The following is a 15,122-nucleotide window of genomic DNA, read 5'->3' as shown; positions in this document are numbered from 1 at the left end:
CTACTCTATTAGTAAAATGTCTCTGAGGACTTCTGGGACAACACTTTGCGGCAGTTCGCGGCTGCCACTACAGCCAAACATAATGAAATAAGTGGAAAAAAATATAGAAATTTTATGATCATAAACCATCAAGAAAGCTCAATGCTCTCTTCCCTCTGGTTGTTGTCTTTACATCGACTGCCTACTGCCAAAGAGGGCAGACAGGTGTGGCTTACAAGGAGCAGCCAAAAATGGCAATGAATGAACCAGAGACAAAAGTGATATTTTTGCCAGATAATCTTACATCTCATGTAGATGTATGTGCAGAATATCCATATGAACTCTCCTGTGAAGGAATGGTTAATTCTTCACTGAACAAGGTAGGGTGATGAATGCCATTGCATTAGCTAACTGGCTAATATAGTGGAATTAAGCACCCTACCTTGTTCCTGCTCGAATAGACATAATGATATCAATTGCTGAGGTTAGCCATGATATTGTGTCTTTATCACATTTAGCTGCATTTGTAGATGCTGTGCCTACATTTAGATTACATTTCAGCTTAGTTCTGGGTGAGTCTTTAAGTGTTGCCAACTGTGTTGCCAGAATTTAAAATATTGTGTACTCATGATCAAGAATACTAAAAAGAAAAAATACGTTATATCATACAGTTGAGGCCAATAGGCCGTGCACCTAGGCTAAAGACATTCAAACTCATTTTTTCACATTTCATGTTACCATACTGCCGCAACTCCCTCCCAGGGGTGTCACACTTGTGTGTGACATTTGCGGCCGAGACCGGGAGCTCACACCGAGAGCGCAGTTATGATTTTCATTTTGTTTTATTTTGGAATTGTGTTTGAGGCGATAAAGAAGTAATCCTCAGCTGGGATGCTTGAGGAGCTGAACCTGGCAAAACCAGTGTGGGGGAAGGGTAAAGAGGGTTGTTTATTTTGTTTCAGGTATGTGTGGGTGTGCACTCTCTCTCCCTCTTTCCATGCGGCAACCAACAGTGTTCCCCGGCACCTGCCGCATCTCCATTCTAGGGGTGTTACGCTGGTGTGTGGCATATACATTTCCTGTGTTAAGTCAATTAGGGTACCTATTTTATTTCCATAAGAGGTAATTTCAAAATAATTGCTAAGAGACAGATTTATTTCAGCTTGTATGTCCTATATCAGATTTTCTGTGGGTGAAAAGTTATACACTTTGTTCGTATTTTGTGGCATTGTCTTTTAATTGCTTAACTTGAATCAAATGCTTGGGGTAGCCTTCCGCAAGCTTCTCACCATGCTTTAATTTAGCCTATTTATCCTGACAGAACTGGTGTAACTCAGTCAGGTTTGTGGGCCTCCTTGCTCGGACACGCTTTTTCAATTCAGTCCACAAATTTTCTATGGAATTCAGGTCAGGGCTTTGTGATGGCCACTCCAATACCTTCACTTTGTTGTCTTTAAGCCATTTTGTTAAAACTTTGCAGGTACGCTTAGGATCATTGCCCTGCTGGATGACCCAGTTGTGACCAAGTTTTAACTTTCTAACTGTCTTGAGGTGTTTCTTCAGTATTTCTAGATAATCCTCCGTCCTCGTGATGCCATCTATTTTCTGAAGTGCACCAGTCCCTTTTTCCAGAAAAACACCTCCACAACATGATGCTGCCACCCCTATGCTTCACAGTTGGGATGGTGTTCTTCAGATTAAAGGCCTCACCCTTTTTCCTCCATATGTGGCATTGATCATTATGGATCTCTTAATGGTGGATGTAGATACTTTGTTACCTGATGCCTCCAACTTCTTCACCAGTTCCTTTGTTGTTGTGTTGGGGTTCAGTTGAACCTTTCTGACCACAGTGTGTTCAGCCCTGGGAGTTAATTTGTGTCTCTTTCCTGAACTATGTAGTGCCTATGTGGTCCAAGATTTTTATATTTGCATACAATTGTTTGTACATATGCTCATGGTACCTTCAGTTGTTTGGAAATTGCTGCTAAGGAGGAACCAGACTTGTGGAGGTCCACAATTTCTTTTCAGAGGTCTTGGCTGAGTTGCTTGTATTTTCCCCATGGTATCAGGGGCAAAAAGGCAGTGGCTCTAAAGTTAGGCCCTTAAATACAGCCAAAGGTGCCAATTAGTGCCAACTGATCATGACAGTTGGCCAATCAGAAGCTTCTAAAAAGTCAATAAATCAATTTCTGGAATCTTCCAGATTGTTTCAAGAGACAGTCAACTTGGTATATCTAAACTTTTGACCCACTGGAATTCTGATATAGTTAATTAATTCTGAAATAAATCAGTTTCTAATCAACTGTTTTAAAATAATGTGAAGAAAGTAGATGCTTTAATTGACTTGAAATGTGCAAAGTTGTGAAAAACGGAATTTCTTAGCCTAGGTATATGTAAACTTGGTCTCAACTGGATAATATAATGTATTATTGTATTTTATTTTTTGATCAATATTTTGTATTTATTCACAAAAATGGTCGGAGGGAGGCAGATAAGGCCAGCACACATTGAGATACATGTTATATACTCTGAACATAATAACATATAAAGTATATAGAAAACAATTAACATTAGCTATTTTAAAATAAAGTCTGAGATGCTAGAACATAGCTCTATCCATGCTTGCACAGTGGAGGGTCTCACTTTATTAAGCTTTACCGCTATAGATGCGGTGGGCACGGTCAATTTCAATGTTCGTACCTTTCAGCACCGGGATCCATTTTGAGAGATTCGCCTTTAGGAAATCGATAGCATTCGATCCTTCACACAATTCAGACAGACCAACCAGCCTCACATTATTTCTCAGACTCCTATCCTCCAAATCCAACAGTTTCGCTTTCAGATCTTCAATCTGCTTTTTGTTTTCTTCATTGTTTTGTTTATCAGATCGCATTCCGGCTTTTAATGAATCAGTCCTAGCTTGAGCTTGTTGGAAAGATTCTACGAGCTGTTCAAGTTCGGTCAATGCAACCCTTCGTCGTACAACCCCAATTTTAAAAAAGTTGGGACGGTAAATGAAATGCAAATAAAAACAGAAAGCAATAGTTTGTAAATTTACTTTGACTTGTATTCAAATAAAAACAGTATAAAGACAAGGTATTTCATGTTTTACCTAATCAACTTCATTGTTTTTTGAAGATTTACGTTTATTATGAAATTTATGCCTGCAACATGTTCCAAAAAAGTTGACTGTTCACCAATGTGTAACATCACCATTTCTTTTAATAACACTTATTAAGCATTTGGGCACTGAAGACACCAGTTGGTTAAGTTCAGCAAGTGGGATTTGTCCGCATTCTTCCATTTTGCAGGTCTTCAGCTGCGCAATTGTACAGGGCCTTCATTGCTGTATTTTGCGTTTCATAATGCACCCCACATTCTCAATTGTAGACAGGTCAGGACTGCAGGCAGACCAGTCTAGCACCCGCACTCTCTGCTTACGCAGCCATGCACTTGTAATCCGGGCAGGATTTGTTTTGGCGTTGTCCTACTGGAAAATGCAGGGACGTCCCTGGAGAAGACAGCATCTGGATGGCAGCATATGTTGCTCCAAATTTTGTACATATCTTTCGGCATTAATGGTGCCCTCACAGATGTGCAGGTTATCTATGCCATGGGCACTGACACACCTCCATACCATGACAGACTCTGGCTTTTGGACCTGACGCTGATAACAGCTTTTCCTCTTTGGTCTGGAGAACACAACGGCTGTTTTGGCCAAAAACTATTGGAAATGTTGACTCGTCGGACCACAAAACACGCTTGTGCTACTGTCCATCTCAGATAAGACTGAGCCCAGGGGATCGGCGGTGCTTCTGGACAGTATTGATGTAGGACTATGGCTTCTTCTTTGCATAGTAAAGCCTCAACTTGCATCTGTGGATGTACCGGTGAATGGTGTTGACGTACAAAGGTTTACCAAAGTATTCCCAAGCCCATGTCATGATATCAGACGCATGGCGACTTTTAAGACAGTGGCGTCTGTGGGATCGGAGATCACGCGCATTCAGAAGTGGTTTTCAGCTATGCCCTTTACGCACCAAGATTTGACCAGGTTCCTTGAATCTTTTAATTATATTGTGTACTGTAGAGGGTGTAATGCCCAAAATCCTACCGATTTGTCTTTGGGGAACGTTGTTCTCAAAGTGCTGGATTATTTGCTGATGCATCTGTTGGCAAATTGGTGAGCTTCAACCCATTCTTGCTCTTGAAGGACTAGCCCTTTCTTGGAGGCTCTTTTTATACTATAACATGATTGCCTAACCTGTTTAGCATCACCTGTTTCACATCACCTTGGTATTTCAACTTGTCACATCATTACTAGTCCTAAATTGCCCCTGTCCAAACTTTTTTGGAATGTGTTGCAGGCATAAATTTCACAATAAATGTATATCTTTGAAAAGTTGATTAGGTAAAACATGAAATACCTTGTCTTAATACTGTTTTTGTTTGAATACAAGTCAAAGTAAACTTATTTACTTTAAGTAAACAAATTACTGCTTTTTGTTTTTATTTGCATTTCATTTACCATCCATAGCCCCCATAAGGGAAAGTCCCATGTCACGTCAATGGTGGGGCCCTTAAACTTCCGTATTTTATAATTGATTGTGAGTTTGAAGCTAATGACCTACCTGCCTGTTAAATAAATTCTTCTTATTTTTAACTTGCGTGGTCTTCATGACTCTAATCCATTTTATCTTCTTTTCAGCCAAAATTCCGATTAAATACTCAAGGGGACAATTATGACTAGGACCTACTGATCAGGGGTCTAGTACAGCGAAAGTCTTTAGTGATGTCTTTAAGTTAGATAGGCGACCACGATCTGACCGCTAACGGGAATGGTGGTATTGGTTCTGGTGTTTTGGCTTAAGAGGACCCATGGGCGTTATATGCCGGTTCTTGTCAAATTCGCCTTAACCTCTTCGCGCACAACCCCTAGTGGTGGGCACGCCGGCGTGCCTAGATTACTAAACTCAAACATTCGGTGCTACTGCAACCAAAGTGTGAGATGAAAACAGAAACGCGTTGTTTCAGTTTCATTAGTAGACGATACACGACAACTATGGCGAAAACAAGAGTTTCGCAGCCCCACCATTGTCGCTCCGGTCGTTCATTTAACACGCACCCCCTCCCTGCAGTCTCATCTAAAAAAACACCCCCCACCCTTGACATAATGGACAATATTGTCTATCTTGGCATTCATAAAAATATTCTTTCACCACTAAAAAATCGTATTCCGTCATAGCAACAAGATAAACCCGACAATAGCCCTAAGATATGGCTATACAGCAGTGAAAACGCTGCTCACTGAATAACGAAATAAATGAGAAAGTTTTTAAAAATGAAACCATGTCATTCTACAGTCAATATCTGGGACTAAATATTGAATAAATATAAATCCTTACTGTTGGTTTTACGTGTAGAGATGTCCCTTTTGAGACTGCGTGGTCATATATTGTCTTGGACCATCCGTTTGGGAAATATACGCGCATCTGTGACGCCTGGGTATCTTCCAAAATAGCTGTGCGTAATACCACACCTGTTGTTTACGGCGTCGTCGCCCTTTTTAGTACAGTCTGGCTTGATTGACAATTCATTTATTCAGTAGGCGAGAGTATAAGCTTTCTAACGATGTATAACATGTCTAATTCTGCTTTTGGAATAGCGTTTTATAGGTCAGCGTAACAGAAAATATTCTTAGCATCGCATTCACTTACGCATTCACTCTTTTAGCAGACAAATACGCTGCACCTAACGAAACGTGTTCAAGGATATTTCGTAATTTCTTGGAAAATACTATTATTATTGAGGACTTCAGAACATAGCTAACCCATCTGTTTGCTGATAGACCTAGCGGACATCGTTTTCTGGAGCAAAACAGAATCGAATAGAACGGTATCATTGACACTGTCTCTGTCTCCATCTACTGAACATAGAGGAGATTTCATCATTGCTATGTAAGTATTACCGCTCAAAATATTTTGGTTAGATATGTTATTTTTGAAATTTAGTATCTTTAAATAGGTTAGTGGTGTTATATAATGTGAATATTTCACACTGTAATGTACGCGTTAGATGGAAGTGTAATAGTTTTTGTGAAGCATGCAACAGTGATGATGTCAGAGTTGGAACATTGCCAAAACGTGGTGGACGGTTGAAAATTGTTTTCATGTTGTCTCATCCCCATACAAGAAAACATACGAGAGTACAGAGTATAGAAATGCACACGAGTTAATTATTACACATTTAGGTACTGTACCGCATTGTGTGACAATATTTTTGGATTATTTTTTTAATCTGATAGCAATGTTTCATCTTAAACCCTCATAAGGGGCTCATTTATATGCTTTATAATGGACAAAAAGCATTTTATTCAATTTTGGAGAGATTTTGGATATGTTTCTGGACATCTAGCTATTTTAGACCACTGTACTGACTGAAAGCTTGTAATTCCAATTTGAAAATTATGCAACAGTGATTTTCTTGAGTCAAAACAGTTGATTTGTATTGAAATACGTGAATATGTTGCAATTTACGGCAATGCATAATTTAGACATTTTGGATTGATTTGGAGACGCTGGGTACACTGCTTAGTTTAGTAGTTCTACATATCCACCCTTAGATTTTATGAACTTGTGGTCAAGAAGTTTTTGACCTAGCACATGTATAGTTTAACCTCCTGTATATATGCAATCTCTCAGTATTTCATTGCAAACTTAAAAAGTGCAAATTTATTTTGGATTTTTTGTCAAAACAATTGCATTTGTGGCACTTTATTTCTTCCAAAATTATGAATATAAACTAATCTGCGTTAGTATTGTAAATTGTACAAATGTCTTGCTTCATTTAAGCCATTTTTCAAGTCTCTGTGGTGTTCACATCTGGAGTTATAAAGCTTTAAATAGGGTACCCCCTAAATGGGCAAAGATTGGCAAGATTTGGCTTGTGCCTTAACCCGCTGGGGTCTAAGGGTAAAATGAGGCACGCTGGTGATTGTGCGATGCTCTGACATTTGTGTAAATTTCATCAACTTTATATACAGTGATTCCAAAGTGTTTCATATCTTTGTTTTCAGCACAAACTCAGCTACAATAATATGGCAGCAGTAAGTAGGTCATAATCATGTGTGGATTGTAAACTGCTCTAAAAACACACAAACTGTAAACAGTAGTTTTGAACATGCACAGGAATGTTGTAATAAAACACACTACATTACATTACATTACATTCATTTGGCAGACGCTTTTATCCAAAGCGACGTACAAGAAGTGCATTTTCATGATCGTAGACAACTGCTGAACACAGGTTCAGTAAGGTACAATTACTTATTTTGTACAGCTATTTCTAGCTGAGAACAATGAACACTATCCTGGTCTAACATCTGCAAAGCCAAACTAGGCAGAAGATTAAGCTAGAGTATTAGGACAAATACAATTTACCAAGAAGTGCAGGGATGGGGCAACATGTAACAAGTGACAAGGAAAAAGGGTTTTTTTTTTTTTTTTTTTTTTTTTTTTTTTTAATATATATATATACACAGCATGGTGGTGGTTATTCTAGGTATAGTCTGAAGAGATGAGTCTTCAGGCCACGGCGGAAGATGGATAGTGAGGGGGAGGTTCGGAGAGGGACGGGGAGTTCGTTCCACCACTGGGGAGCTAGGGTGGAGAAGCTCTGTGATCCCTTTGGGCGGGTGGGAGGGGTTACAAGACGCCCTGCTGCTGCAGAGCGGAGTGGTCGAGCAGGAACATAGAATTGAGTCATGTCCTGCAAGTAGATGGGGGCTGTCCTGTTGGCGGCAGTGTAGGCAAGGGTCAGGGCTTTGAATCGGATCCTGGCAGCGACCGGTAGCCAGTGAAGCGATCGCAGCAGAGGAGTGACGTGGGAGAATTTGGGGAGGTTGTAGATGAGCCGGGCAGCGGCGTTCTGAATCATCTGTAGTGGCTGTATGGCACAAGCTGGCAGGTTTGCAAGGAGAGAGTTGCAGTAATCAAGGCGAGAGGTCACCGTAGCCTGGACGAGCAGCTGGGTGGAGTGCGTCGTCAGGTATGGTCGAATCCTCCTGATGTTGTATAGGAGGAATCTGCAGGACCTTGATGTTGCCTTGATGTGCTCCTTGAGGTCCAGTTGGTCATCCAGGACCACCCCCAAGCTCTTGGCAGAGTGAGAGGCAGTCACTGTGGTGCCATCAACCGTGATTGAGAGTTCACGAAGCAAGGAGGTCTTGTGCGGGAAGAAGAGCAGCTCAGTTTTGTTGAGGTTGAGCTTCAGATGGTGGCTGGCCATCCAGGTGGAGATGTCAGCCAGGCAGGAAGAGATCTTATCATTGACCAGTGTGGCCGAGGGGGGGAAAGAAAAGAAGAGTTGTGTGTCATCTGCATAACAATGATAGGAAAAACCATGTGAATTAATGACTGAACCAAGAGATCTGGTGTATAAGGAGAACAGCAGAGGACCCAGTACAGATCCCTGCGGCACTCCCGTAACAAGTGGATGAGAAGCAGAGGCAGACCCCTTCCAGGTGACCTGGTAGGTCCTATCTGTAAGATAGGAAGCGAACCAAGACAGGGCAGTCCCGGCAATTCCCATCCCAGCCAAGGTGGAGAGGAGTATTTTATGGTTGACCGTGTCAAAAGCTGCAGACAGGTCAAGAAGGATCAGGACAGAGGAAAGGCGTGAGGCTCTTGCAGTGGCAAGTGCCTCCGTCACAGCTAGGAGTGCAGTCTCTGTTGAGTGCCCAGATCGGAAGCCAGACTGGTGAGGGTCTAGCAGGTTGTTCTGATTGTGACTAAGACTTTTGGTCACTGAAATGTGTTCATCAAGGTCTTGGGTATCAAAATATGACAAAATATTTTAGCAAATCCAATGAGAAATATAAAATAAATTGCTAAAAGTTAGTGTTGTGACTACTATTTTTCAACAACAGGTGAGAATGGGAGGGCAAATGGCCTTTCTGTAATGAATATGCATTGGGAAGGAGGACTTGCCAGCTAAGTAGGCTATTAACACCTGGCCGCATGCCTCCCCACCACTAAGACAAAGACTCAGTGAGCCATTTAGAAGACAGAAACAAAGACATCTTTTGATTTTAGACATTTATTGAAGTAAACTGCATGGAAGATGAGACTGGTGTACTCTTGCAACGCCTGCCTGGCCTCTTAGCTAGTGGTGAACTAGGCCATGTTTCCTGATCAGCATCTCTGTAAATATAATAAAAACAAAATAGTTAGGAAATGTGACATCAAATCAAACTTTATTTATCCTTATTTATCCTTCAACAGGTGAAAATTAAATGTGCTTTACAAAAAAGGGGCAAACCACTAACTAACGAAAACAAAACTTAAGAAATGTGACATGGTTACATCATATACAAACAAAGAACCAAACAAACAACCAGACGCAGAGAGGTAGCCTATAATTTTGAGAAGCAATGGTTAGAATCGTTCGTAGTGTGGGAATTTACAAGCGCGCATATTAGTGAATATTCCTACAAACACACAGAGAATGTAATACAGCACACATTTACAAATAATGCAAGCTACAACATTAGCTAAACTAAATAAACACTGATATTCCAACTCAACTACGCGCAACTCATCAATAACTATGCCTCAATCTGAAGTAGGCTAGGTCTGTTTAGCTAAGTGGTTATTTTATTGCTATTTCCCAAACTTACTTAGAGTATGCTGATATCGATTGTGCAAGGACATCCGTTTTAGAATCCTAGCCACGCCACTACACACCAGGCATGAGCTATTTATTACGAATATGATCGAAAAACATACAGTCTACCTGATACTTCTAACACAACCAGACGCAGAGAGCCTAGCCTATAATTTTATGATGCAATTGTTCGAATCGTTCGTAGTGTGGGAATTTACAAACGCGCATATTGCTGGATATTCCTACAAACACACAGATACGTTGCAATACAGTACACATATTTACCAATATGATCATAAGAAATATACTTACGCATGAAGTTGATCCTCAGCTGGATCAGTTCGCTGTTTGAAATGACACCGCTCTTCATCAGTGTCGGCTTGCGGACGGACCATTTTCCAAAATTAAACAAACACCTCAAAAGAAGTGAATTCGGCAACACTTTGACATTCTATCCCGCTTTCGCAGACTTGGCATTTCTCACATGGATCTCGCATCGCCCCTCCTTTAGTCTCCTTCTATGGAGAGTAATTATACTGTTGTTAACATGTGATTGCGATTTGGGCGGACTTCCTGCTGAGCGAAATTCACATAGTAATGAGTAAAGTTTAACGAAGCATACATGGTCTAATTAATCAAATTTAAAACTTTTAAAACAATTCATATTATTTGCCAATGGGCGCATTGGAAAGTCGCGATTCTAAGGTTTCTGTCAATGTTTTTGTTGCGTCTGTATGATAACAGCACATGAAGTTAATCATCCAAATAGAAACGAAAGTTAATTTCATCTTGTCGAGCTCCGCCGGCGGAGCTCTCGACCCCAGAGGGTTAAATGTGGTCGCATGCTAGCCAAAGTCCAAATAAAGTTAAAATAAAACAAATCGAGGATAACTCGTCAATTGACAAGTCCCGACTCCTTTAATTAGATAGAAAATAGAACTGTAGGAATCATATGTATGTAAAACTGCATGGCAGTCTTCTGGACAAGAAACCAAGATGAAGTGTATCACTCGGGAATCAAAACTTATCTGCATTTGCGAGACGACTGCGAACCATCAGTCTTCTGCCATGGGGGACCTTCTGAATTCCTGAAGTTTTTCCTTATATTTTGAGCGGTGGTTTTTCTTGGATTGTGTGCAGCCGCCCGCTGCATCGAGTTCCTCATCTCCACCCCGGTCGCGCCGTCTCCCCGCCACCTGCCAAGTAGACAGGAGCTGAATCTCCTCTTGGTCCGAAGCAGAGGAGGACCTCACCACAGTAACTGGAAACCCTCGTGAAACCATGTCCCTCGTCGCCTCTGCAGCATCCTGGAATGGCCAGGTGACGTCATCAGACGACCCGCATTCTTGCAGGATACGGCGTCTGGAACTTCATTTGTTTTTCTTTCAGAACTTTCTTGGGTTCAGAGCATTCATCACATTTCTGCACTCTGAGGGGGAAGTCATGGTCAACGTAGAAGTGAACATTGTTGCAGAACACTTCTTTTTTCTGCCATGCTTTCCGGAGCACCTCTTCTTTCATTCGGTAGCTCCCGAACTTGACCACTATAGATCGGGGCTTTGCCTGCTGTTGGATTTCGGTGCCAGTGCTCAGTGTGCTCGCTCAATTCTGAGCTCCCTGTCAAGGGGAAAGTCGAACGCGCTTTTCAACAAGTTATCCAGAAAACCAACCATATCGGTGCCCTCTTTATCTTCAGGTATTCCATAAATCCTTAAATTATCTCTCCGTGCTCGACCCTCCTGGTTTCCAGTTTAGCCTGGCGCTGCGTTAGCCGCTTGATTAACATTGATATTGCTTGAAGCACAGTCTCCGTTTCATCAATTCTCCCCTCTGCCTCGTCCAGTCTGTCATTTTCTCTCCAGTTCTTGTTTAATGTTGGAGAACTGTACCTTGTTGTCTCTTCTGAACTCCCGGAGTTTATACCTGAATACCTCGCAGGCTAACTTCGGGGCCATCCTTGCCATGTGGGTACGAGCCCGGAGAGCTGCTTCGGCTGCCTTGCCTCAATTCTGGTTCGTTTTCTATCAGGTTCATGGTTGTCCTACTTCTAGTAGTAACCCCTTTCTACGTTATTAAACAAAATATTCACTGGGATTGACAAAACTAAAGTTTTTTTGGGGTTATTTCACAAAACCATCGGGGAGCTTGAAAATTAAGCTGTCATCCTCTCAGTGGCGGAACCGGAAAAACTCCTTTCAGGCTTGTTTTTAAGCTATTAAAAAAGATCCCAGCTCATTTTCTACACTTAGCAAATAATTACTCTTCTAACATTGTGTGTTGACCATTCCAACAAGCACCAGCTACTGTTAGGAACTGAGGTAGCTAGCAGTTAACCATATGGTTTTCCTACTAAAAAGTAATGAAAACCGCTAACGTTGGCCCAGCCCGGCAAATAGTTAGCAAAGAAATATATCAAAACTGCTCATTTGTGATGGCTTGGTAGTCTGTGGACATTTATTGTTAAGTGATCTCATAATTACATTAAATGTGTATTTTTGTGTCGCCTGTAGTAGCTTAACTGAACATGATGTCATGATGTCATCTCAGGACGCCACGGTCATGGCCTCTAGTGGATTGCACCAACAAGTTAAAAAGGAATAAAATAAGGTTGTGGGGGCACATCCAGAGATAACCGTGATCTTTGACAGAATCAAAATTATATTACTCTCTCATCTGCCAGTTATATTCCTCTCTCATCTGTTAGCACCAGGCAACTAGTTGAGGCAGCTAAGTCAAAGTATTCAATGAAATTTTTATGAAATACTTTGATCAGCATTTAATTTAGTAATTGTGTGTTTTATATGCTGTCTGTATTTCATTTAATGACCATTGAATTGTACTTCCAAAGTAATTAGATAATGTGTGGAGCTAATGTTTTGTGTAAAATCTATTAATTCCAAAATTGTATCAAGTAGCAGTCATCTGTACTTTCAAAGTGGTAATAAAGTTACTTACAACTAAATGATGAATAAATTCTGCAAATTCCTGAATAAAACCATATGTCTGTGGTCATACCTATAACATATGATTGGACCACAATATGGCAGCCACATTTGGTAATTATAAAACTTTTAACAATAAATCATTCATAAAATAGTAAGAAGTGATACTTAGATACCTTAGACTTCCCACATAATAGAAATAGAAACTTTTAGTGCCATTGTAGGGAATTGGACCCCTGACCACATGGGGGAGTTACTGTGAGATAACAATCACAAGCTGCCCTATGTGCCACATGTTCCTCTAGACAGTAATTGATGATGTGCATTATTTTTTGTATTTTCAGTTTTGCCGGTGGGACATGGGACTGGGAGTACTTAGGCTTCGCTTCTCCTGAGGTAACTATAGATATAATTTCATTGTGTTTTCTATCAAATGGCAAGACTCCTTTGATTTTCTCTGAAGAAAGTATACGACTCAAATGACTGTTACTATTGTAAGTGCATGTTTGAGTTACCTAGCAGTGTTGGTGACTGAAGGTCACTCAGTCTTAGTCAGGTCTGACCTAATGATCCAGAAGAATCAACCAGTACTTGGAGAAGAGCACTGTCAAAATTCAGTTAGCCAGCGGCAGGTATTTCTAAAGCCATTATTAATATTGTTCATATCAAGAAATTTATACTTTCAAATTTGAAAATTTAAAAATAAAAATGGCAATGAAAATGAGTCATTTATAAAACCACACAACACAACATTCATTAAAAGGAAGTGCACACATCTGAAAATATGTTAAGTATGATTTTTTCATTTCTCAATGGGAATTCAATCTAAAGAAGAACAACATTTGAAATGTCATATTTTAATTTTTTTTTCAAGGCTAAAACTGAAAAAAAAAGTTTGTTTTTTGAAAAAAAAAACAATTTTTTGTTTTTGTAGCCTATATAAAATGGAAAAACATTTTATATAGGCTACATTATTTTTAGGGGGTGCTCTGTTACTCTGGCTGTTGGCTCTGCTGCTCTTGCTTGATTGCCTGTGTCTGAAACAAACTTCCTGTTTATGGTGGAGAGTGAGAGAGGAAGGCGTCTGGTGGAGTTTGGAGAAGTTTGTTACAAGATTGTATAAAAAAATATGTATAAAATATGTATTTGATATTCGTTTTTAAAACCCATGTTATAAGTAAGGTAAGACATTAAGACAGCTAGAAAACTAGCCGGTTAGCCAATTCAGCCACCTTCTTGCTGACCAGAGTTTTTTTAGTGTGGTTGCAAAATATAATTGTGGTTAGATAGTTTGCCTTCATTATTATGGGTGACTTTGATTACCCCACTATAAATTGGCAATTGATGACCAGAAAAGGAAAAGGTGAGGAAGAATTTTGTATGTTGTAAATGACCTTTTTTTTGCACATTTTCTCAGTCGGCCTACAAGAGGGAAATGGGGGGGGGGGAATGAGGTGAAAGACCAAGCCCCCCAGTTTTGGTTTCTAGAAAATGTAAAAAGACAGAGAAAAGAGACACACACACGCATAGATACACTAATAAGCTATATTTCAAACTTGTTGTCCTTGGTAGGTTTGTGGCTTGGAGACAGTGGGACCCTGCTGCAAGGCCTAGGAATTTAGAGTGGCACTTTGTGTGGCACCGTAATTCTAGTTATGCTAGAGAAAACTCTTCTCCCTTCAAAATCAATTTTGAATCTGCTGCTATGTAATTATCCTGACAGAATTTTCCTCATAGAGATAATCGAGCCACTTGGGACTAGTGATCATTCTGCAGTTAGTTTTGATATATTTTGGCAAACTAACAACACCTCCTCCACAGCCAGAATTTTTTTATTTTAGATGAGCCAATTTTAACATGAATCAAAAAAATGTAAGGATTTTAGACTGGGTGCATCTTGATTGCAAGACTGAATGAAAAGTGGGGCTGGTTCAAAAGGCTTATTCTTGCGGCACAAAGTAAATTTATTCCTAAGGTAAGGAAAGTTGAAGAAGCAGTCTCCCCAGTGGATGAACAAAACCACACGAGAGATTTTGATTAAAACAGTTCAAGTCATATTTCATTCTATTGAGAAAGATGACGGTTCAGGAGGTGAAAGTGCACTTTCTTGAGATGAGGAATTTTATTTTCATGCAGTGTTTCCATGCGATGGACTCGATCGAGGATGACGTGAATCCAACGTGAAAACCGCTATTCTAATAGGTTACATGTCTTTTATGTAATAAAATATGAATGTTACTAGCTACTTATATATTCTACCGCTATTTACTGTTACAGACTTTGCAATATATAAACATTGTTCTACAGGCAATACAAAACCTGCTGTTATTCTCAAACTGTGTTTGGTACATTGAGATTTCATGTCACTTACGCTTTTGAAGCAGACTGCCGATAGCTTGTAAACTAATCATTCAGTTTATGACAAAACATTTGTACTTGAATAGTTATTAATAAAGTATTTGTTTGTTTTTATCATAGTTTTAAAGGACATATGTCGGGAGTCAGTGCCGTACACACATCATTAACCGATCGAAAACA

At 40.1% G+C, this 15,122-nt stretch overlaps 1 protein-coding gene across 7 annotated transcripts in view; it reads left to right on the top strand.

Moving 5' to 3' along the window:
* The window catches only part of LOC118233205 (ankyrin repeat and IBR domain-containing protein 1-like), a 252,676-nt gene that overhangs the window by 170,232 nt on the left and 67,322 nt on the right, over positions 1–15,122 (top strand). For all 7 annotated transcript variants that reach the window (XM_035428618.1, XM_035428620.1, XM_035428621.1 and 4 more), the window contains exon 17: positions 12,929–12,980. In XM_035428618.1, the coding sequence (XP_035284509.1) occupies positions 12,929–12,980 (52 nt within the window). The remainder of the gene's footprint in view (positions 1–12,928; positions 12,981–15,122) is intronic.

Source organism: Anguilla anguilla, chromosome 8 (genome assembly GCF_013347855.1).
Source record: "Anguilla anguilla isolate fAngAng1 chromosome 8, fAngAng1.pri, whole genome shotgun sequence".
Classification (NCBI taxonomy): Eukaryota; Metazoa; Chordata; class Actinopteri; order Anguilliformes; family Anguillidae; genus Anguilla; species Anguilla anguilla.
The sequence above is the reverse complement of the archived record's forward strand: the minus strand, read 5'-3'. Positions and strand labels throughout refer to the sequence as shown.